The following is a 22,603-nucleotide window of genomic DNA, read 5'->3' as shown; positions in this document are numbered from 1 at the left end:
CTATTTCTTGAAATGACGGTAACTTGCAATACTCCCATCCGGCCATAGACTTATAAGTCTATGCACTCTCTTCGCTCTCTTCGACGCAGAGACACTAGATAGATGGGTGACTCAATGCTGCAGTCTTAGGCAGTCAGCAAAAGTTCCGTTAAACATATCCAGTGTCTGAAAGTTGCCTGATGTCGGTTCTCAAATAACTTATCGACACGATTAAAAGTCACCCTATAATTTGGCTAAATACCTCGATATGAATACCCTGGGATACCTCGCAAACGTACGCTATGAGTTACCTCGTCCAAGTTGTCTAGAAGTCAATTGCTAGCAACGCCATTGTGTTTGGCGATCCGAAGATAAGTCTATGCTTTATCCGCCAATCTTCAGTAATTCCTATATCCGTGGATCGCCATCGTGTTAGTCCAGCGCCCTCACCTTGCGTCGAGCACGTTTATCACGGCTGCAACGGAGAATCGAATTTTGCGATTCAGTTTGATTTAATCAACAGTTATAGACAACTTCGTGAACTTGTTGTATTAGCGATTAGAACACGTGTGTAGTGAACGCGAATTGGTGGAATACAAAATACAAACAAAAAAAAAAACACCTGCTTTCTATTGCAAGCTCGCACATGTAAATTTATCAAGTTTTAACCTGTAGCTGTCCCAAGCAATAACCATTGCACTGGCGGCAAGTAAGGTCCACCTCACAATCAGTTATCGCTCAACTCCTGATCGTTTCTGAACGTTATGAGCCCATTAAACAGGGGGCCAATGCTCGGCCCTCGAATGCCTCCGGTCGGGATGCGTCCCATGCCTCCTCCACGGTTTGGTGGCCGTCTACCGCCTCCTGGTATGCCGCTCAGAATGCCACCGCATCCGATGTTCGGCCCCATGAGGCAACGTATGCCATTGCCTGGTCCCGGCATGCCAATGTTTGGCCCGAGGATACGTGGCATGCCACCAATGATGATGGGGCCAATGATGGGTCCCAGAGGAATGGGACCCTGTGGTCCACCTCCCATGAGACCCACTTCTCGAGGCATGCTGCCATCCCAAGGCTTGCCACACATGCGAGCCCGGCTACCGCTATGTGGAATTAACATGAAGGGTAAAGGAATGAATAATTCAAAAAAAGTCAGCAAACTTGAGGTAAATGTTATTCGTATAAGGTTGTGTGGTTTAAGAACAATCAGTCCAGGTATTCGATTGATTGTCTTTTACTTAATTATCGTATGGCACTGATTCGTATGCACCAAGGACAAATTGCTAAGGAATGTCATACTGAAACAGAATACTCTGAATAATTCATTAATTAATTTCTTCTCAATTTTACACGTTACAAAAGCTAATCAAAACAAGGATAGTTATGAAGTTTGGCCTTTATTGTGAACCACTTATCGTGTCCATCGCTTATTAGTTTCACCATAGTTTCTCTATCATTTTAATTATTCATCCAAATAGTTATTCGCATGTATCTCCAGCTCATTCCATGTCTACACGTGACATAGACACATTAAGTAATGCATGGCTCAAGTTTTCACACTCGATTGGCTAAAATTTGACCTGTAATTACAGGTGCTAGCATTTTTTTGAAATATATTCTATTGCTATCCAAGAGCACATCACACGTGTGAGATACGAAGCACACTCATACTGTCTATTGCCTGGCAAAAGATATGGAAAGCAAGAAGGCGATTATTTATCGTCATGTCAGACTCACATATATCAAATTAATAGCTTTATCTTACCAGTTATAGTTTGTTAGTTACCTATCAAAACAGTCTGTATAATTTCTGCCAAGCAAAGATCATCATCTATATATTCATTTATCTGCATATTTATCTAACTTCTTCTGTTTGCGGTACTCAGGAATTAGAATTAAAGAAACCATGGATGACTGATGAGATTCGTAGCGAGATACAAAAGAAAAATAAGCTATACGCCAAAGCTAAGAAAAACAAAGATGCAATGGAATGGGAAGAGTTCAAAGATTTGCGGAATAAAGTTACCAGAATGATCCGCGACGCTAAAACAGAATATTTGGCCAAGAATCCGGAACAGGTATTCATTGATAATAAGTTTCTAGAATATTTCAAATTCAGCATGGGTTAATTACGCATTGAATTTTAAGACACTTATACATACTGATTATCGTACACAGAGTGCTCCGAATAGAAACTGAGAAAATTTGGAACACCTGCAGGAGTCAGAAATCTTAATGGGAAATTTGCATCAGATATGGCCATTAACTTTTCAATTGTGTTATGATGTTTAGAGAAATTTTCGGACAAATAAATAGAGCACAACAGTTTACAGATTACTTTGGTTACAGGGTGGTCAAAAAACAAGTGATAAGAATTCAATTGAATCCAAGGGTGTTCAGATAACTGTCGATTCAACTGAGCAAACAGAGCAAATGAAGCTAGCGGAGGAGACGCAGCCTTCCAGCGAAAAGGCTCAGTCCTAAGCTTTAGGCTACTCCTCTTTCTTCTAACCATTAATAAGTTAATCCATTGTCAAACTTATATTTTTAGTATTCAATATTCATTGTCTCAATGAAGTAACGAACTATTTCTGAAAGCTCGAACAATTTACTTTACCATAGTAACTGTACTATAATAGTTCGTTTTGTTTATTATATGAAAATCATTGATGCACAAGAGCACACGTAGCACATACCGATCTAAAAAGACGTATTGGCAATGACTACCTTCTCAAATCCAACTGAAGACTTGAATGACGTTTTTTGTTCCTAATGTTTGTTTAGCATCTAGTGTATTGGTTAAAACCCTGTCTACCTTTTTCTTAGACAACTTGCTTAAAGGAAATGCGTAAGACTTTACTAAGATATTTATGTAACAATCAAAGTTACACTGGCCTTTAGACAATTTTGTTTTGAATTAATACGCTCCTAAATTGCCCTGCGGCCAGTATACAGTGCTCCAAGCTATATTTGTTGATATTACATGGTAAAATTAACTTCTGAAGGGATTCTTTTTTGTGATTTAATTATTTAGATTTTTGGGTATTACTCTAGATTAAGTGAATTGCCTGCAGTCATCATTTCTAGATAGCTTTTAGCACTGTAATGTATGTAAATTTATTCCATGTAGTTTTTATTTGATGTAGTATTTAATTTATCAATTGGAGTCGGAAAGTGTTTTGAATTCACTGTTTGTACTGGCCAATATTATTCAAGCAAATGATAAATAGCAAAAGGATATTTGTATTAAAAAAACTATAATGTAAGAATAAATATTTCTATAACTTGTAATCATGTTGTTCCTTTTGACTCTGTATTATCCACAAATTGAAAGTGCTGCACAAGAAGTTTCTCTTTGGCGCATCTAAGAAGTAGTACACTTATTGTTGTTCAGTGAAACAATTGACTTTTATGACCATTGCCATTGTATGAAAACACTATAAAACTTGGATAATTTTTACATACATATAACCCAAGTAGGAGCATTCCGTCTCTGAATAATCAAATATTTAATTTACCACAGTGTAATATCTAGTAGCTAATCTTTTGCTTATAATATCCTGAGGTTTCAAAAGATATCGTAGTTTCTTGATCAATGCATATTGTAAATTTACCCGATCTGATCTAATACTTCATTAATGTAATAGTTTTTCAAATTTCTTGTAAAACATACTTTGTTCAACATTATTAATACAACAGTAAGAATCAGTTATGCATGTCTGATCTCTGCAAGAATAATAACCATTACTGTGCTGAAGGTAAAGTACTTTTCGATAAAAAAAAAAAAAAAAAAACTGATTCCTTAAAAGTGTGACAAACAATTAGTTATTTTCGTAATTCCTTTTTTCGACTACTGGAAAAATATGAAATTGCTATTGTAACTACTGTAACTACTGTATACCGACCACTCAAATTATTGGTGTTACTCTTGTGAGCATTATACGTAACTTTTTTGATGAAGTTTTACATCATTCAGAATCAAATAATATGAGTCTGCCTGATAAAAAAATTGAATGAGTCATTCAATGGTAAGCATATTGTTACAGTTAATACGTACTGTAGACAATTATCTGAGCTCAAATAAAGAACACAAATTTTTACTTTGAAGCAATGAACACAGTCCTATATAAATAAAGAAAAATGAATTATTCGATGAAGCAATACTAACATACTCATTACTGTTCATAAAACACCTTTGGGTATGCTTTTTCAATCACTGAAAGCTCATGTAGATAACTGTACCTATGAAGCGCCTAGAAATCTTTAGTGAAACTTAGTGCGATTGCAGAACTGTTAGATCTTTTCATTCTCTCATAAACGAGTCACTTCCGTTACAATCAACAAGAAGTTATTTGAGCCTGTTTACTTTAAGGCGATTTCACATCTCTGGGGATTCTATCAGTACTATACTCTAAGTGCACTTTAATTTGCCTGAAGATTTACTAGATGAGAATAATTTTTTCAAGTTGTAAATTTTAGGCAACCCTCTACTCAGCTGACACATCTGCTTATGATGAAAGAGATGAAAATTATCAGAGCTCAGAAGAAGAACACGAACATTACTGTGAGGTATGTGACAGGGAGTTCCCGTCAGAGGAATCCCTTGCTCGGCATATGGGGGAACATCGAGTTTGTGGAATAGATGGTTGCGTCTTTTCAGCGCATCCAAAGCTAGTTGACAAACACATCAGCATGCAACACACTACGGGCCTTTATCATAGAATGAAGAATCTATCAACGCCAGAAGATATCCAAAACTGGATAGCAGAACGCAAACGGTAGCTACATCGAATATTTATTGTTCAAGTATTGAACGGTACATAATTTCTTAATCTTGATGCCATCAAGTTTTACGAATATAATTATGATTTCAGGCGATACCCAACAAAAGCTAACATAAAACATCAAGCAGCCGAAGCGTTGGAGAAACAAAAGCGGTACGAAGTAATTAGGGAGAAGAAATCAATAACAGAATTGAATATGAATAAGAATGAAACAAAAAAAGTTACAAGACGCAAAACTCGTAGACGAACACGTGCCTTACCTGTACCTGCAAAGGCTTTGGAATCACAGCTTTATAGTGGCTTGCAAATGTTTCCAGGCACTTGTAAGTCATAGTTTTCATGCAGATAGTAAAGTTTTCCAGGGAAATTTGCTGCATAATTTCAATTTCGGAAAATCGTAGACTGAATTATAATCATACTTTAAATCTTAACATTTAAGTGCACTTACGGCAATCGGCGAGTGATGAAGAGTATTCTCTCATTGAGGATTCAGATAATGAAGTGGGCATAAGAAGTACGGGGCACATTTCTGAAACTGATGAAGTGGATCTAACCATGAACCTTGAGGCAAATAAAACTTTTTCGTTGAGTCTGGTAGCAGATTACGGTACAGATTCCGACAAAGGTAATTTTGCATAACACAACATACTGTAATGTTGATATTTCGTCTTATGAGATAATTTTAGAATTTTTACGAAATTTTTACAATTGTTTTACCTATCGTTATATTGCCATTGTTCTCATAGTAGCTATTTTGGTCCTACAGATGACAGACCTGAAGAAGTTCCGTTTAAAAAAATAAAAGTAGATACTGACATTCCTGTAAGTGTTCCGGCCTTAACGAATCCAGATGGCTGTCACATTAACAATAACGCTAGAACGAGAAATAAAGACAGCAGACATAGGTCTGAACATTTTGAAAACACGAAGCGAAACGATAACAAATATAAAAACGACCGAAACAATCAAAGGTTTCATCAACACAAAAATCACACCGCAGAAGGGATACGTAAAACAAACAAAAATCGATTACTCAACAAGCTTTTGTCCCGATCAATACAGCATGAAAGAAACTTGATTTGCCAATGTATAAAGTACATTGTTGATAACAATTATTTTGAGTGATTACATTGTGCTGTCTTCGTTATGATATTGTTAATAAGTATTGGCGCAATAAAGAATTTGAAAAAGATTGAAGGAGTACTTTTATGTTCGTCAATATACATGTACTGCACATCTGTAACTTCTTAAAGCAATTCGAAAAGTATTACTTAGAGAAGCGCTTCTTCTTTTTCTTCTGCCCACCCTTCGGAAAATCCTTGGGATCATCATCAGCTATTCTTTTGTCTATACTTTTAACAGAAATAAGACTCGCATTGCCACTTTTTCCAGAGAGAGCACTTTCCCAATCTGTTTCTGAACCTTTTATAGCGTACTGACTTAAGTTCTCTCTTTTCAACCTGTCTAGTTCAGCTTTTTGTTTAATCTTCAGTTCCTGCAAGGAAAAAATCGTGTACCGCTATCGTGAAATGTCTAGAGTTATTAGGAAATCTGTGACGGAAAACGGGAGTAGCAAAAAAATTGTAAAACCGTATATCAAGTACCATGAAATTAATAACATAAAATCCAAACCTTAGCTGCATCTTCAAGTTCATCGTGCATACTCTTGCCACCAATAGGGTTCATATTTACTCCAGTATTAGTTGTTATTTTATTCATCATTTTATTTTCAATAAAGTTTTCCACCACACTATTCAAGTACTGCACCGATCTACGGATGACACGGTTGAACAAACCCAAGAGCTGAGAGGAAGGAAGGCCCAACTCTTCTACCAATTTGTCAACGGTTTTATGCTGCAAGCCTAAACCGAGTAGAATTGCCTGTAATTGAAGATCAACAAGCCGTATAAAACTGTCTGTTTGACATAATTCAGATTATAATAGATACAAATATATAACGCTGCAATACTTACAGACTGAACTGGTGAGAAATGAACATCACCCATCAAGTGGAGAAAATAGAGTCTGGCTAGAGATGGTAACAAATCCATGACTAGATGATAATCAGCCATATTATTACTGTACATTTCTAGGCGCTTCACATCGTATGTTGTGAAATACATGTCCAATGTATCCTTTTCTAGGCCTAAAGCAAAACATGAGATTATCAATCAAAAATACTTTATGACACAGCTCGAAAGTTCAGCGTTCAATCAGAGATATGCAAATACTCACTCATTGGAGAAACTTGAATAGTCTTATTTATGAGAACACTAAGTGCAAGATGCGGGGAGAATGAGCTGAACGAGAATGAGAGAAGTGTTATAAATCGACGACGAAAATCCTTAGAATATGCTTCCAGCCAATTACTGGTTTCTTCCTGATCAGTTCCCAGTTTGCATAACAAAATACAAGAATGCTCTCCAGTCAAGTCGTTTGTTGTTTGCCTAAATTATAAGTAAAGAAGAATTAGTAATTAAAATCCTCGAGTACGTTCACTATTTGAATGAATGCATACCGTAAGTAAACGGGAACAAAATTGGCTCTCTTCCAGAATTTAAGAAGTGGTTCAGTGAGGCCAAACGATACTCCGATGTAATCCAGAGGCTCAGGGCGTCTCTCACTCAATTTCAACAGCAAAGGCGGCAACGAGTTGCGAGGTTCTAAGAAATATTAATTAATCAATCAACAAGTGTATGACTATGTAGGTATTGAATGTGGAAGAACGTACCGACAGTTTCTTTGAGTAAAGATACTTCATCATCCTGGACATGTGAGATTTCTGTAATTGGTTCTTCGACCTTTTCATCAATATTTGGTATTTTCATTTCATAATATTGTTTCAAAAGTTGTAATGCTCGGGTGCCATATCCCATCTGAAACAGGAATTAAATTATCTAGTCACTGTTTCTGAAAAGAAAAAGAAGGAATGTATAATCGTCCTACCGCCTGATAATCAGGGTGTGTTGCAATTCGGACGATTCGCGCCCCTGCAAGTGTAGGAAAATCCTGATCTTGATACTGCTGAGCAATAGTCCACGGAATAAGATCACCAGCAGCTCTACGTCCTCTTCCAAGTCCATCTGCAACTGTAGATTTGCTGACTTGACCTTCTAAGCATAACTGCAGGAAGAGATTGATGTTAGAAATTGTATACAGGCATCATGTATACTGGATAAGACAATGGATACAAACCTGAATTACTACTAATATTTCAGGCAATGCGTTTTTGTTTGGGTCAACAGGTCCTAACAGGCAAAACAAATGGTGTGCTGGAGCATCTGACATCATTTGCAGATCATTTGGGCTATTCTGCAAGGTGTTGTTATGTAATTATGCCCTTGTAAAAAAGGTAATAATCAAAGGTATATGTATTTGTCTATAGATATGCATATAATACTGGCGAGTCATGCAATACGACATAATGTATCACATAGCCATATACTTACTTTATAATGTGAAGCGACGTACAACGCAACCAACCTTTGTAAAAACATTTCTGAAGCTTTGTGGTAGCAGAATAAAGTATCCCTGAATGACGAAATATGTTCATGATGAAATGTAAATTTTTTTAGTGATTAAATTCTGCCTTGTTTAATGAAGATCTAGAGATCAAATAAGGAATACCTGTTGATGTAATACAATTGACAAGTATCGGGAGGTGGGCAGCCAGAAAGAATAGGAGCTTGCGTCATTGCATCAAGACAAAGTAGTTCAGTGAGCCACTGCTCCACAGAATCACCAGACTTGTATCTGATAGATTCTTCAAGTGTAAGTTCATGCAACTGCCTCCCAACCGTCTGATTATCTTTACTAGACTGGGAACTCTTGTCATGTTTGTTCGATCCTGTCGTTTGGCTTCTCAATTGTTGTAACAGTTTCAAGGATAACGACCGTCCTGTACCTTCGTACCTGTCAATGTGCATATTATGTGTTTTACTAGATCCTTGAATTATGTCGAACGGTTTATAAGTTAGATTATCCAATTTACCCATTTATTGTGGAAGCGAGAAATACCAGGTAAGGCCCTAGCATGGCCTTGACATAAGGCAACGGTATTGCTGCTGCTTCATCAATTACAAGCAACTCTGCTTGACTTAGTTTCTGTACATCGGTAGGATAAATATACTGAAACCATCAATTGATATTGTTAAAGTAAGTATGTGCTATGAATTATCCTATATTAAGTAATTTCAGACAAAGTAGCCATACCTGAATGGTTTGTCGATGGTCTCTGAAAATGTTTACCCGAACAGTTGCTTTATTGAATTCTGGATTAGTTGACTGTACAAGTCCATAGTCTAAATGTTCTTGATACGCCAAAGCGTCAAATCCTGTAAATATCCACTCAAGCATGTAAAAGTTTACTGTTCAATAATCAATTAACCAATATCTATTTGATTGAGGTGGTATTGGATACTTGCCTTTAAAAACAAAGTCAAAGAATGTATTCAAATTTTCTGGGCTGGGGCTAGAAACATATATGTTAGAGTAGCCGAATGCAACAGCTGCAGCAACAGCAAGACCCATTGTTGCAGATTTTCCACGTCCTCTGGCAGCGGTTAGAGAAACGGTAGATCGAAGTGTCTTTTCAGATATTGTTTCGATAAATGTGAGCAGAGCCTTAGCCTACAAAGAAATTTTATGTTACTTTGTTCCTAACATGATTGAGTAGCAGCTATGAATTGAAAAAAAAGCTTGCGGAACTTTTTTTACCAAATATTTCCTTTTAATTTAATATAAAAATTATTAAGAGTGAGATCGGTATATAAAAATTCCCCATCTCCAGTGAAAATTTTTAGATATTATAATTACACTATTTTTACCTGGTCAACAGTCTTGCAGCAATTAACAAGTGCAGAGACAGGCTGAGTGTCTCGAAGGCTATCTTTCAATATGTCTAGTTCACTTTGCTCTTCGGATTCGCCGGCCTTTTCTACTGCTTCAATTTTCAAATTTTGTGAAGATATCGGAAGCACTCTTAGCTGATCATCGACAACAAGACAGCGGTTGCAAGATGCAAGAGAAAGTAGAAATCTTTCGTTGAATCTGCACACCACATCCTGAAATACGTTTTACGATAATTATGAAGCACATTGCCAGTTGTGGGAATAAAGTGTCAGAATGGTTTTTGAATTTCACCTGGTGAGCTTCGGTGCGAAAACGTTGATGAACATCCATAGTCATTGTATATAACTGTTTCAGGGAATTCAAAGATTGTAGAAGTAAAACAATTATTCCACCTCCCTCCACGGTTTCAATTGTACGAGCCAAGAGATTTGGTGTTAATGCTTCAAAATCCTGAAATGCATTTAAGCCACTTATATTAAGTTCAAAGAAATATATGGGGCTGTTTTTAATAAGATCAAGATTCACTTTGAGCAAGAGCAGTAATTAATCATGATTATAATTAAACTTACCTGGAGAACACACATGCCAAATGTGTTTCCCAAAATCTTATGTGTCTCGGAATAATAGCAGTAGCGGATGTCGGTTGAAACGACAAATAATTCAAAAGGATCATCCTCATTGACGTTCAGTTTCCCAGATTTTATCTTTTGTTGTAACGACTTCATGCGCTTCTTACGGTGGCTGCTGAAACCCAGTTCTTTTTTATAGCACCACAGCACAGAGGGTCGTGCTTTAATCACTGACTTTGACAGCATATGATGTAGTATGACCACCTAATCAATATGGATGAATTCAAGAAGTTTGTATTAGTGACGCCAAGATGTATTAAAACGTCAATTTTTGGTAAAAACTTGACTGTTATTAGATTTTAAATTCTGTTACATAGTGACAGTGCTTACCTGATCACGTGCTTTATCACCGACAACAACGAACATTGTTCTGTGACCCGACTTGACTCCATTCTCAATTAAGATGCGAATCCTGTTATCTATCTTCTTTCGCACCATTTTTATAAAGCTTATTGACAGAATAAAGTTATATTGTAGAATTTAATACGTAACGTATCACAATTTCTAAATTCAAATAGAACTTTGAGGTTAAGTTGATCAACCACGCAGATCCACACGTGCAGCCGCTGGCTGACTCGGAAGTAAACTGTAGCTGCAATTTGGCTGGAATTTCATGAGCGCAAATCGTAGCAGCAGTAGCAGCATTTCCCACCACCAAGCATTCTGATTGGTTGACCAACCTAATCTAACCTGAGCCAACCAATCAGAATGCAGAATTGCCATAGCATGCAGGGATGGTGGTGATCATGCGATGCGAAGGCAACTAAACACACAGAAAAGCCAGTTGGGTTGCCTGTGATAAGGCGAATGATCAAAGCTCTGAATAACATTTTTCAATAATCACTGTGTATTTTTCAACATTTTGCACAGGAATGAGCGTAGATATTTTAGTATTTTACTGATATTATTATCCCGAAGATTTACATTGACAAACGCGAAATGATTATCATACCCGCTGAAAGCTCATCGTCCGCGGTGAGCAAGGTGCTCATTACATTGGCTGGAGGGTATCGATGAATTATTGAGTAGGTAGGATATTTCTTCGGCAGGAAAAATTGCAGCCCAGAGAACCCCATATTTTACAAGATGATAGGATGCACGAATACTTGAAAAGTTTCACTCCTTGTTGACATATGTTGAACCCTCAATTATGCTATGTTCAGGAATGAAATGATGTGTTCGCTATGTACGTACACGCGAACTTATCGAATTGTGAAAGATTCATGGTGACAAGGAAGTGGGACGAGCTTTAATACTTATCTCATAATGAGTGAGTGAACTCGCTGCCAGTATGATATAAAACCGCGGGTGTTTGATATTTAAGACGTTAGATTCAGAAATTCGTTTGTAGAGTAAAGATTCGTTAAATACTTAGCAGCAGAGATCACGCGAATATTAACCAAATGAGCTCTATATATCTAATTTTCTTCATTACTATCTTGGTTGGTGTACACTCCAACAATTACGAGATTCAAAAGCTCACAATTGACTTTTTCGAAAGAAAATTCATACGTCAGGTCACTGTTTTCGCTTGTTGGGATGATCATCGTAAGACTAATTAGTATTTCTTCTTTGTCGGATTATTCTGAATAGGACTTGTTCATAAAATGAATCTTTATAATTGGATTTTAATACTATAATGTAGGAATTCGAGAAACGTGTTTGCAATGTTAATTTATTTCCTATGGAACTCCTCTGTATGAAATAGGTACCAATATTGGTATTTCTTATTATAGGTATAATAAAATCCCAATATGGAAATTAATTGTCTTAAATTTGAAGATAATATGATAATGAAAATTCAAATGGGGAACCGGTATGGGTTATAGACAGATTTTTTCTTAGGTAAGGAAAGAACGATATTATAACTAATTTTACCGTGGTTGCATTGATTAACAGAGCAAGTAGATTTTTATCACCACTCCACGGTATCTAAGTTGAAACTTTCGTACATTCCCATACCATCCAATGCTTTGGACATGAGAAGATTGTTGACTGTTAATTATTACGCTCTTGGTATAGTGCTCAACTTGGACTGCCCGTACAGCGACTCTGTTTTAGCAGAAGTGAGCTTGAATTACAAATCTCTTTTAAATTATCTTACATATTTACACTTGAAATGCACTTTTATACCTCTGAATACTAATTAGTCAATATTTGCCAGTTTTCAAAACAGCAACTTTCATATAATCAGAGTTATCACTGGTTATTGGTGACGAAACTAGAAACACCTCCTACCACAACACTCCAAGACCTGCAACTGACCATAGATACTGAAATGACGGTGGCTGTAAAAAATGAATTGAATTACATCTTGTATGATGTCTATAACCCAAGTTACAGACACGGTGGAATATTAAATGTAACATACATGGGAAAATGGAATCAGTACAGTGGTCTGGACATTACGCTTACTCAGTACAAGTATCAACGGCGTGCAAACTTGAAGGGCCTCAGTATTAATGTGTCACTTGCTGTTCGTGTCTTGAATAATTTAAAAAAAAAAACCTATTTTCAGTATCTCCGCATTTTTCAATTCTTGTGTCAGCCTTGCTTGTTTGTATGACGCCCAGTTGATCGGAATTTTTTTACCCTCAGCTTCTACATGAGCCAACTCCAGATTTCGAAACTTACATGACAAATCCAATTAATCGACACCTTGACACAATGCATCGCTATAACTACGCTTTGATTAGAAATTTACGAGATTACTACAATTTCACGTAAGTACTTTTAACTGTTTGAATCATTGACAAGATTCACACAAAGATTTTAACGTAATTGTCGTTTTTTTTACATGCACAACTTTTAAAAATACGACGTTGTTTTTATACATAAATAGAATTCACTTGAAGCTCACTGATAGCTGGGGCTACTTGATAAACGGAACGTATAATGGTATGATGGGAGATCTGATTGCCGGAATTGCTGACATTGGAGGAAGTCCGTTAATGTTCAAAAAAGAACGTATTGAAGTGTCGGAGTTTACAGTACAAACATACATGGCAAAGTTGTACAGACTAACAATTACCGCATAATTAAACGTGTATCACACCTTAGTATAATTTTTATTCCTTACAGAGCCTGTTTCATACTTCGCCATCCGAAAAAGCGTTCAGTTCGCAATGGATTTTTAAAGCCATTTAGGGAAGAGGTCTGGTATTTTACTATCATCATAGCCGTACTAAGTTGGATTCTACTCTGGCTTACAGCAAACGTTGAAATCCATTTTCGAGATAACCCACCGCTTAACACTCTCCACTCGTATCCAGGATCTGAAACAGCTTTGATTACAGTGGCTGCTGTATGCCAACAGGGTAAAGATAAATTTATCGTAGTTGACCAATACACAGCTTGTGTCCAGTTTATTCATCAAAGTTGTTGAAGATGAGATGAAAATAAGTCTGACTTTATAATCTAGGCTTATCGGACGGTCCTCAGCTTTACTCTGGGCGTTTAGTATTCCTCTCATTATTTTTGTGGACTCTCTTACTCTACCAGTATTATTCAGCAAGTATTGTTGGTTCTTTATTAGCTGAACCGCCACGATACATTAAAACACTGCAAGATCTATTAGATAGTGATATGCCGGTAGGGATTGAAGACATCGCCTACACTCGCAACCATTTTGCGGTAAGGAAATTCTCATTTACTTGCATACCATCCATCGGATAATAAAAATGCAACTATTTCTTGGCAGACGACAACAGATCTGATTGCCCTGGAACTTCACAGGCGTAAAATTGCACCTGGACAAGGTCGAAAACATGCCGCCTACTTTAATGTAACCGAAGGGCTCCGCAGAGTGCAAAAGGGCAATTTTGCTTATCACACGGATATTGATTCTGCGTATAAATTTATAACGGTAAGAGACCAGCTCAGTATATCATAACATATAACAACGATGCATATATGTATGTAATAACTAATTATCTACTGTCTAATTTGATTTTATCTAATAATTACTTCTAGGATGAATTTACTGAAGACGAAATTTGTGATCTGGTTCAAATTACATTATTTCCTGCCCCGCATCTTGGTACTGTTACCAGTAAACATTCCCCGTTCAAAAAAATGGTCACCTATGGGTCTGTACATGCAGCAATGTTTAACAAAAGCAATTTTGGAATATACTCTGTGTTTTCGAGTATGTGTACCATGAGTGTTAAGCAAAGGAAAAGTATGATCTTATTTACAGCTAATCTAATTTCTGCTCAAAATGACAATGTTTGAATATTCAACTCATTCTCATGACCGCTCTTGTACAATGGTCTTAGCACCAGTTGCAATACTGATGAGCTATCGCTTATACATGGGCCTGTATAAAATGTCCTATGGTCCTTATGGTGTGGATACTCGAAAACAAGAGGTACAGATAAAAATTACAAAAATTTATTGGTTCAATAACTCAAACTGTGAACATCTTTTACAGACTACGTCAAATTATTGAACACGGAATGGGAGAGAGGCTGAAACATTTATGGCAGTACAGTCGGCCACGCTGTCCTGCAAGCCACAGTTTGAAACCAGTTCAAATTTCAGTTGGTGAATTTTTACCGGCATTGTTTTTACTGTTATTCGGAGCTATCGGGGCAGCTACAGTATATTTTATGGAATACTTTGTTAAACATTTGGAATTCCACATAGTTGGACTATTGCACAAATTATGCAAAAATCACAATGAACTATAAGTTGAAAATTTTGCAAATATTATATGCACTTGACCGAAAAATATAATGTTGTGTATAGTAGAAAATAGAGATTGATTTACTGTCACAATTTCATGAAATACTGGTGTTTCCTCAAAAAGTTAATTTAGCCAACCACTACTCTATACTATTCCACATAAGATTAGTTTTGCTATCGGAAATTTAATAACGATAGTGAATCATGCATAGTCATGTTTGGCAGTCGGGAAATCCTTCCCCCGCTACTCCCCAACACCCAGACATCACTATGCAGGATTAGTTTTGTGAATCACTCATTTAAAATCAAACATGACCCTAATGACATTAATTCTAATTAATCCTTCCAGTAATTATATCAGCACTGCATGGTTTTATTTTAAATCACGAATACTGATAAATAAATAAATAGGTACATGGAAAGTATAGGTCTTCATTGAATCATCAAATTGAGTTGAATTCTGATGAATGAACCATAAACAAAATAATGATATGCATACAAAATGAAATATAGATATTTATGTCATAATATTTCTCAATATACCTCTTCGAATATATTTTGAAAACATAATAAAATTTGTTTAACTAATGTTAATTTGCATTTATGATTTTCAAAGTGGAGGTAGAGGACTGTTATTATGTATATTTCAGTATAATAACCACCTGGTATATTTTCGGATGCTGATATCTGAACAAAAAATGTAATGTACATATATTCTTTTGCAAATCCATGTTTAACAAATGGTCTTGTGTACAGCAAAGGCGTTTGTATGTATATTTTAATAGTTAATTAGTAGTAATAGATAGTATCGCTCTTAACATTTTGCTGCAATTTTCGATACATAACTTACAGAGTAATGTGAAACGTAAATTCTAAACAGTTACATAGACTTGAATTACGTTTCAATGCAATTCATTACTGATAAAAATTGTATCAAGTACAATATTTGATCCTATAATTATTTATTTACAAATAGTATTAAAAACTGCGATTGGATATGAGTGCCATTTACATTGTCTCATACATTCCAGAACTTCTAAAAATTTTTCATTAATTACGATTATTTTATTTTATAAGATTTGTTGTTCCACATCTTTGTACAGTTTAGATACAAACAATAAACTGTACATCAACATTTCACATATATTAAACGAATTACCCTACAATTCCGATAAAGCAAAATATATCATTGTAATTTCTACGTCACGAAAATTCATTAAATCTTTTCCACATGTGCAACGATCATCTTTTTCAACATGAATATACTGTGTGAAAGGGAAAAAATAGTAACGTAATAATATAAATAATGTAAACAACCTACGTATTTGTCATTTGTAAATACATATTCTCAGGGGTAATTAATTTGTTACTTTGACAGGTTAATCGAATGGCTACCAGTATATATGTTACAAATTTGGGAGTACTGACCTAATTATGTATACAAATACATATACATAATATATTGTACATGTACATATGCACTACAAAGATAAACGTAAAGATGACATAAATAAGTGGATTAAAATAGTTTTTAATTCAACTCCGCTTTCAGTTACGTAAATGAACCAGTATTGAAAATAACGTGAATAATAGGAAATTCTGCTTTGAACGCGTTTCTGTCGATAGGGAGTTGCCTCACAATAATACTTAACTAGTAAACCAAATGTTTGTGCAATTAAATATCTCACCTTTATGCTTACCCCTCAAATTCTTCAATGTACACAGTTTAGATTCAGTGCATAAAATTGCTACATAGTTACAACGCTTTTAACTTCAGCTTCCAGTTTGTGGATGCATTAACGTTTGCATTGAAAATACTTTTATAACCATGCTTTTGTAAATAAAATTTGTAATAAATACCTTTCATTCAATCACTTATTATGCGACGGTATTTTCTATTTGGAGGAAATACTTCCTCCTCTTCTTCGCCTTCAGCTGCTAGGAACGGATCGTCATAAGCATACATTGGTGCCCATTTCAACAATAATTTCTCAAAGAATTCCTCCAAATTCCGAGCTTCTTGATAAACTTGCGATTCCACCTAATAAATTCAATCATTTAGATCCTCCAGGAATTAAGAAATTTTTGCATGCTATCTAAAAACATTTCAATAAATTATCAACTCACCGGGTTATAAGTGAACGCATTCTTGAACATTAATCTGATGTCTGACATAACTTGGCGTAGGTCGGTATAATGATTAGGATGATCAGGTTTCAATTTATTCCGAATCACATCCAGAGCCATCGGTTTCTTAATTATACGATGGTACTCCACAATCTGATAACAGATCAACATAAGTCGCATGTTGCAGTTTCATAAACAAAATGTATATACATATGATTTTTATTGGAAGTTTGTTCACCAATAAGTTGACTGAAAGGGGAAAACCAAAATGAATAACCACTAAATAGAATGATATACCTCTGACGAAACAACTTCTCTGAAGGGTAAACTATGCTCGTATTGGCAGTAAAGCTCCAATACAATGCGCTGCGCTACCCTCAAATCACGAGCACTCATACCAGATGATCTCTTCTCTCCTGGCGGGTCTTCTGAACAATCTAGCACATTAGTACATAGCATACATTGCCACGTTTCACTTTCACTGCAAAAGAAATTTGTAAAAATAATAAATTAAGTTGAAAACAACCATACAAATTGGAACATTTCCTGTTATTATTATGTAAAGTGCAATTTCTCTTGTTGCCAGAATTCAGGAGTGTACTTTGACTTACTAACTTGATATACTTACTCAGGGAACATTTTTAGGCTTGGTATATGACAATAAAGATGAAAAACTTTGGGACATTTGTCACAGCACAAAACAGCGTCTCCTCCATCCATACAGACAGCGCACCAATCCTCGTTGGGATCATCTTTAGTCATGCAAGCCGTGGAATTTTTGGAATTATCTATCACATGAGAAATCTTATGTTGAAGTGATTTTCAAGTATTACAAAGTAACACAATTCAGAAATTGTTGGTTTAGTATCGTATTATTTGTAAAATACAAACGAGAAATATGACACATTTACAGAACTGTGAGAAAAATGTGAAAACTACTGTGCAATATATATTACCTGAAGTATTATCGGCAAGAGAATGTATACCTTCGTCAGTAGAACTGTCAACTTGAGTGGAATCTAACTGCCCTCTTTGAGCCTCTGGGATTACGACGATTCCGTTACTGTCAAGTTTAGCAATAGTAAGCATTAAATCATTGACAGATTCTTGACAAAACTTGTCCAGACTTTTTTCGGTTTCGTCATTTTTTGCATGAGCAGGTACAGGGCTGGGAGTTTTGGGAACAGAGGAGCTTACCGCCTGGCCAACAGAGGAATTTTGTGACTGCGGTAAAGTCTCTGCATTCGTATTTGTATTAAGATTAAATTTTTGATTATTGGCAGATTGATTTTTCAGAGTTATTTTATATGTATCATTTGCAGCAACTGATACAGGGGGTGTGGAATGTCGGGTAGGATAAGATTGATGGCGGGGATTCAAATTTTGAGGTATATGCCAACGAGCAGCAGGTTGCTGATGAACGGGGTAGTTCAAATGTTGCGCCGAGGGGGAAGTCGGGCTACATTGCTGCATTCGGACGCCAGATCCTAAAGCTGTGTTTGTTTGTGCATACATTGTGTGAGGTGGGAGTGGACGGTGAGGATTGTTTGAAGGATAGCGGTAACTTGGGGGCAAGCGATAAGCTACGTTACTGGAAGCTCTATAGGGCGGAGGATTGTGGGCAAGGAGTCCTCGAAGGCTGGGATTTTGACCCAGCTGATCTAAATGCATTTGTTGATGTGGATGCGTCGATGAAGTTACTTGCTGATGACAGCTACCTGGCCGTTGCGATATCAGCAGTGGTTGCTGCAGCCGTATATTGGGATTTAATCCATAAGGTTGCCGAGGTGGTTGTAATTGTGTTTGCGGTGATGATCGTGGGGGAAGATTGTGTGGGGAATAATGTTGTGAATAATTTTGTAATGGTTGCTGCTGCGATAAAGGATGAGGCATTTGCCCAAAGGGATTTTGAAGAATATTGGTGTGTTGGGTCGGGGAAGGTACATGCATGGGAAGGGCAGATAGCTCCAGAGGTCCCGAGTTGTTGGATTGCTGAGATTTTTGCTCTGCATTCGGCTCGCTGAATTGATTGGATAACAAACTTGGCCCGGTGGTGGGCGAAATCGATGGGTACACCCGGCCATCGACAACTATAGCCCCGATTGACGAAACTACTGTAATGAGAGAATATTCTAATTGTAATAAATTCTATCAAGTATAAAAATCAACAAAATAGATATTAATCTATCTCAACAAACCTTTAATTAAGTCTGGAACTTTGTCCAAAGACAAATGAATTCTCACTGGTATCTCGGGATTCGGAATATCAGCTCGCCGACTCTTTATTCTTTGTAAATGATTTATTACGGACCTATAAAAATCGTTCAAAAGTACAATGATTGAATCATATTAGCAAACTTAATATTGTTATTTAGTTAAGTTGGTCGAATAGAAAAATAAAGTACTTTTTACTGTAGAGTAATGCCATGTCTGACCCCTTGTCCAGAGCATGATTAACAAATTGAATGCAATGATCCGTCAGTTTGGAGAGCTGATCCAGGGCAACTTTCTTTTCATTCAAAGTGTTTTGTTTCTGATCGCAGACCTCGTTTAGACGCATTACCAATTGTTTGCCCCTTGTGTTGATTGCATTTGTAAGTCTACAAATGTGAAGATATAGATAAGAAATACATTTATCTGCAAATGCGACCAATGACGCTGAAACTAGCAAGCAATAGTTAGAAGGTAATACAAGCAGAGCGGTTCCAGGGGATGACCAAACAATGAAACTTGTTAGGATTATTCAGGGAATTCTTTCAGATGTATTCTTTGATATTTAATCTTACGCTCACTCCCTGAAAGCCTTTCAGATGTATCACTCGCTGAATATTACCTGCTAGTTTCAGCGTCATATGCGACCACAAAATATAATACAAACTTACTGTACAACCATGTGGGTGATATCTTGTACTAAGCTTTTTTTTTTCTCAAGTATCAGAGTTTGCCGATCTTCAATTACTTTCATCGCACTTTTCAGCAAAACTCTTTTGTAACTGTAAGAATGGTATTTTCTTATTAATTGCTGGTAGCAAACGTTATGCTGTATGATTAAATGTGTAAAAAAAAAAAATATAGGAGCAATTTTCTATTCAGTATTGCATACCTAACTTCTTTCAGCAGTGTTGATACATGCGTGCGAGTTTCAGCTGCTATTTCATGGATGAATTTATATTTGTGATCGCGATGATCGCTAAGTTGACAATCTCTGCATGTAAGCCTGTCGCAAGTCTGACAAAATAAAGACAACTGTTCGTGTGAGTGAACTGTGCAAAATAAATATCCAGGTATTTTTTTGTTTCCTTTCTTTGTACATTCTTCATCATTTGTAAGTTCGCCTTTTGGTTTTATTGTATGATCCTTTGTTATCTTCAATCTTTGATGAGCCTTTGAAAAATTATACACATGGATTAATAATCAAATGCAAGCCAATGGTATGCACAGAATATCAATAATTATATTTTAAATCATCATTCCATGAAATTTAACATTGGATACGGAGCGACTTTATTTTTAACTAGAAAAATGTTACTCAATCACAATGTAGACATGACCACTAAATAAGCAATCTCATCAGATTATAGGTTGGTATTGCAACTTGTAACACCAGCAATCATTGGAAAAATCATATTATGCAACTCATTTAAAAAGTGTATTTCAACAGCTAGCAGGCTCTGTACAGCTTGACAATAACATAATATATAAAAAATGACGTGAAATGAGGGTTCAGTTGTTCGATAATAATATAACGATAAAGAATGCTTCTCACCAAAACACAATTTTCGCAAATAAACTCTTCGCAGTCTACACACCAGCTAGTGGCTGTTGCATTATCACGGCAACTCGTACACTTCTTTTCTTCTTCACCGCCTTCCTTAACATTCTCAGGCAGGTCTTCGACCAAGCAGCCATTTTCTTCATCCATTAATTTCAAGAAGAATCTATTCTCTATCAGATTTTCCATTCTACAAGCGACATTGCAGATTTGACAAACAATAACGTTGCTGTCAACTGAAAGATAAGAATTGCATATAATTGACGGTTGCTTTACAAACATACAAGGCTGAAGCTAGTAGCGATAATTAGCAGGTAAACGTTCTAATGTTCATTTGAATCAGATAGTGAAATCCAAAAATCAAAATTTTATAAAATACTTCCAATCCCTAATACTTCTACAGAATTATGAAGATAAAACTGAACTGCATTTTTCTATTTCCAAAATAATCAACACATTTGGCTACTAACTCTGGATACTAGCTTCAGCTTCATTATATACATGTTTACACTCAATGTAATCACGCTGTTTCTTTTGAAAAAAAAATTTCTGCCTGCTCACACCATCTTTTAATATCTAAGGCAAAGTCAATTCCAACTTTGTTAGGGTTGCTATTCAAGTGATAGACTTGCTAGTGAAATAGAAAGATACTTAAATTATAAAAGCTCAGCACGATATTAAACAGGCTGTAGTTACTGATCTTGACATTCACAATTTTAGATACCTAAACACAAGGAGTCAATGCAATTTACCTGCGCATTGCGGAAAACCTGCATACTAAATAACGTTATTCTTACGAAAATCTGATTAATCTTGGATTTGCAACTGAGTATCCTACGAAAGCGAAATACTTACGGACGACTTCTACGTCAGCCAAACTGTGCTCATTGGGTTTGCTGATAACGCAGGCTGCACATGCAGCGTGGAGACATTCCAATAGTTTGGAATTGTCAGCAGGAGTGAATGTCTTTGCGCAAAATATACACTTTGTTAACAACGTTCGGAATTCACTCTCATGAGTTTCAGTGGTACATTCAATCCTTGGCTCGACATATTCCTCGTTGGAAGTCGGCTGGGCCACGACAGGTTGAGGCTCTTGACCGTTTGCGTTTTGTTCCACTGGTTCGGCTTTGATAGGGACCATAGGGACAGATGTTTCGTCTGTGACGAGAATTTCGCTAGCTTGTCGCTCCATTGCGTTTATCAAAAATATTAAACGGACGACAAGATGATCAGAACGAAATCAACAGGGGTTTATACAACAAGTTGCGTGTCGCCATGATGAAAGTTTTCTTGTTGCTCTTTATCTAAAACAGATACTCAAACTTTCACTAACTTACAAACTATTCCTGAATCTCGCGGGTGTGTAATACAGATTTTGTCAATAAGTGCCAAATCAACAATGAGCCAACTTGGATTATGACATTACGCTAAAATACGCACGATTCACCCGCGCACGTTACGTGTATGTATGTACACGCAAGTTTACTCGACGGACGCGACTGATGCGACCATTTTGGAAGTTCCTTGATTTGGCGAGAACGGCCTTATTTCGTTGACTGAAACATGTCGTTGACGGACGAATTTAAAGACTGTTACCCAAGGCAAATTTTCGTGTCTAATACTCCGTAGGTAAGTGGGCCTGGGGCTAAAGAAATCGTGTTAGCGATACGGTGGCTTCCTTATCGACGGGAGCCCTTCAACACACAATCCCATAAGACATAAAAACCATAAACGACGCTGCTCGCATACAGCTTTGCTTACACTTTCGTTTA

General features: G+C 36.5%; 4 protein-coding genes across 5 annotated transcripts; 2 read left to right on the top strand and 2 right to left on the bottom strand.

Annotated features, from left to right (window-relative positions):
* The first annotated feature begins 442 nt into the window (after positions 1–442).
* Positions 443–5,957, top strand: LOC124412639 (nuclear fragile X mental retardation-interacting protein 1-like). Its single transcript, XM_046892684.1, has 6 exons — positions 443–1,145; positions 1,866–2,057; positions 4,459–4,757; positions 4,854–5,086; positions 5,203–5,388; positions 5,530–5,957. The coding sequence occupies exons 1-6, from the start codon at positions 744–746 to the stop codon at positions 5,886–5,888; spliced, it is 1,671 nt and encodes a 556-aa protein (XP_046748640.1). The 5' UTR covers positions 443–743; the 3' UTR covers positions 5,889–5,957.
* LOC124412638 (RNA cytidine acetyltransferase) lies at positions 5,951–10,804 on the bottom strand. The gene is made up of 17 exons (XM_046892683.1): positions 10,574–10,804; positions 10,184–10,447; positions 9,906–10,064; positions 9,590–9,826; positions 9,188–9,392; positions 8,976–9,097; positions 8,755–8,891; positions 8,391–8,675; positions 8,213–8,294; positions 7,959–8,075; positions 7,710–7,886; positions 7,495–7,639; positions 7,282–7,426; positions 6,999–7,210; positions 6,737–6,909; positions 6,396–6,644; positions 5,951–6,258 (listed from the first exon to the last, which is right to left on the bottom strand). Exons 1-17 carry the CDS (start codon positions 10,679–10,681, stop codon positions 6,031–6,033), a joined length of 3,045 nt encoding a protein of 1,014 aa, XP_046748639.1. The 5' UTR covers positions 10,682–10,804; the 3' UTR covers positions 5,951–6,030.
* Positions 10,805–11,589: 785 nt separating this feature from the next.
* LOC124412396 (ionotropic receptor 75a-like) lies at positions 11,590–14,999 on the top strand. 2 transcript variants are annotated; one of them, XM_046892233.1, is made up of 10 exons: positions 11,590–11,791; positions 12,143–12,309; positions 12,408–12,719; positions 12,842–12,966; positions 13,086–13,253; positions 13,325–13,560; positions 13,665–13,876; positions 13,944–14,108; positions 14,216–14,331; positions 14,676–14,999. In XM_046892233.1, exons 1-10 carry the CDS (start codon positions 11,647–11,649, stop codon positions 14,932–14,934), a joined length of 1,905 nt encoding a protein of 634 aa, XP_046748189.1. In that variant the 5' UTR covers positions 11,590–11,646; the 3' UTR covers positions 14,935–14,999. The 2 variants fall into 2 exon arrangements, with proteins under 2 accessions (XP_046748189.1, XP_046748190.1); XM_046892234.1 differs by having other exon boundaries at positions 11,656–11,804.
* Positions 15,000–15,364: 365 nt separating this feature from the next.
* Positions 15,365–22,415, bottom strand: LOC124412216 (E3 ubiquitin-protein ligase TRIM33). Its single transcript, XM_046891911.1, has 11 exons — positions 21,684–22,415; positions 20,823–21,064; positions 20,160–20,440; positions 19,939–20,049; positions 19,462–19,656; positions 19,255–19,367; positions 18,013–19,170; positions 17,685–17,844; positions 17,354–17,537; positions 17,057–17,209; positions 15,365–16,970 (listed from the first exon to the last, which is right to left on the bottom strand). Exons 1-11 carry the CDS (start codon positions 22,021–22,023, stop codon positions 16,797–16,799), a joined length of 3,111 nt encoding a protein of 1,036 aa, XP_046747867.1. The 5' UTR covers positions 22,024–22,415; the 3' UTR covers positions 15,365–16,796.
* Positions 22,416–22,603: the final 188 nt, after the last annotated feature.

Source organism: Diprion similis, chromosome 11 (genome assembly GCF_021155765.1).
Source record: "Diprion similis isolate iyDipSimi1 chromosome 11, iyDipSimi1.1, whole genome shotgun sequence".
NCBI lineage: Eukaryota > Metazoa > Arthropoda > Insecta > Hymenoptera > Diprionidae > Diprion > Diprion similis.
Note: the sequence above shows the minus strand (reverse complement) of the source record. Positions and strands in the feature narration are given on the sequence as shown.

What these genes read in the sequence shown, in the direction of transcription:
- LOC124412638 (XM_046892683.1), bottom strand. Translation starts at nt 10,681, where the DNA reads ATGGTGCGAAAGAAGATAGATAACAGGATTCGCATCTTAATTGAGAAT. An exon ending in CTTTGACTTTGTTTTTAAAG is followed by an intron (nt 9,098 to 9,187) that starts GCAAGTATCCAA and finishes GGATATTTACAG; the next exon opens with GATTTGACGCTTTGGCGTAT. An exon ending in AAATATTAGTAGTAATTCAG is followed by an intron (nt 7,887 to 7,958) that starts GTTTGTATCCAT and finishes CTCTTCCTGCAG; the next exon opens with TTATGCTTAGAAGGTCAAGT.
- LOC124412216 (XM_046891911.1), bottom strand. Translation starts at nt 22,023, where the DNA reads ATGGAGCGACAAGCTAGCGAAATTCTCGTCACAGACGAAACATCTGTC. An exon ending in TTTGCGAAAATTGTGTTTTG is followed by an intron (nt 20,441 to 20,822) that starts GTGAGAAGCATT and finishes AATTTTTCAAAG; the next exon opens with GCTCATCAAAGATTGAAGAT. An exon ending in AGCCTAAAAATGTTCCCTGA is followed by an intron (nt 17,538 to 17,684) that starts GTAAGTATATCA and finishes TTTCTTTTGCAG; the next exon opens with TGAAAGTGAAACGTGGCAAT.
- LOC124412639 (XM_046892684.1), top strand. Translation starts at nt 744, where the DNA reads ATGAGCCCATTAAACAGGGGGCCAATGCTCGGCCCTCGAATGCCTCCG. An exon ending in GCAAATGTTTCCAGGCACTT is followed by an intron (nt 5,087 to 5,202) that starts GTAAGTCATAGT and finishes TTAACATTTAAG; the next exon opens with TGCACTTACGGCAATCGGCG. An exon ending in CGGTACAGATTCCGACAAAG is followed by an intron (nt 5,389 to 5,529) that starts GTAATTTTGCAT and finishes TTGGTCCTACAG; the next exon opens with ATGACAGACCTGAAGAAGTT.
- LOC124412396 (XM_046892233.1), top strand. Translation starts at nt 11,647, where the DNA reads ATGAGCTCTATATATCTAATTTTCTTCATTACTATCTTGGTTGGTGTA. An exon ending in GGCTGCTGTATGCCAACAGG is followed by an intron (nt 13,561 to 13,664) that starts GTAAAGATAAAT and finishes TTTATAATCTAG; the next exon opens with GCTTATCGGACGGTCCTCAG. An exon ending in AAAAAAATGGTCACCTATGG is followed by an intron (nt 14,332 to 14,675) that starts GTCTGTACATGC and finishes CATCTTTTACAG; the next exon opens with ACTACGTCAAATTATTGAAC.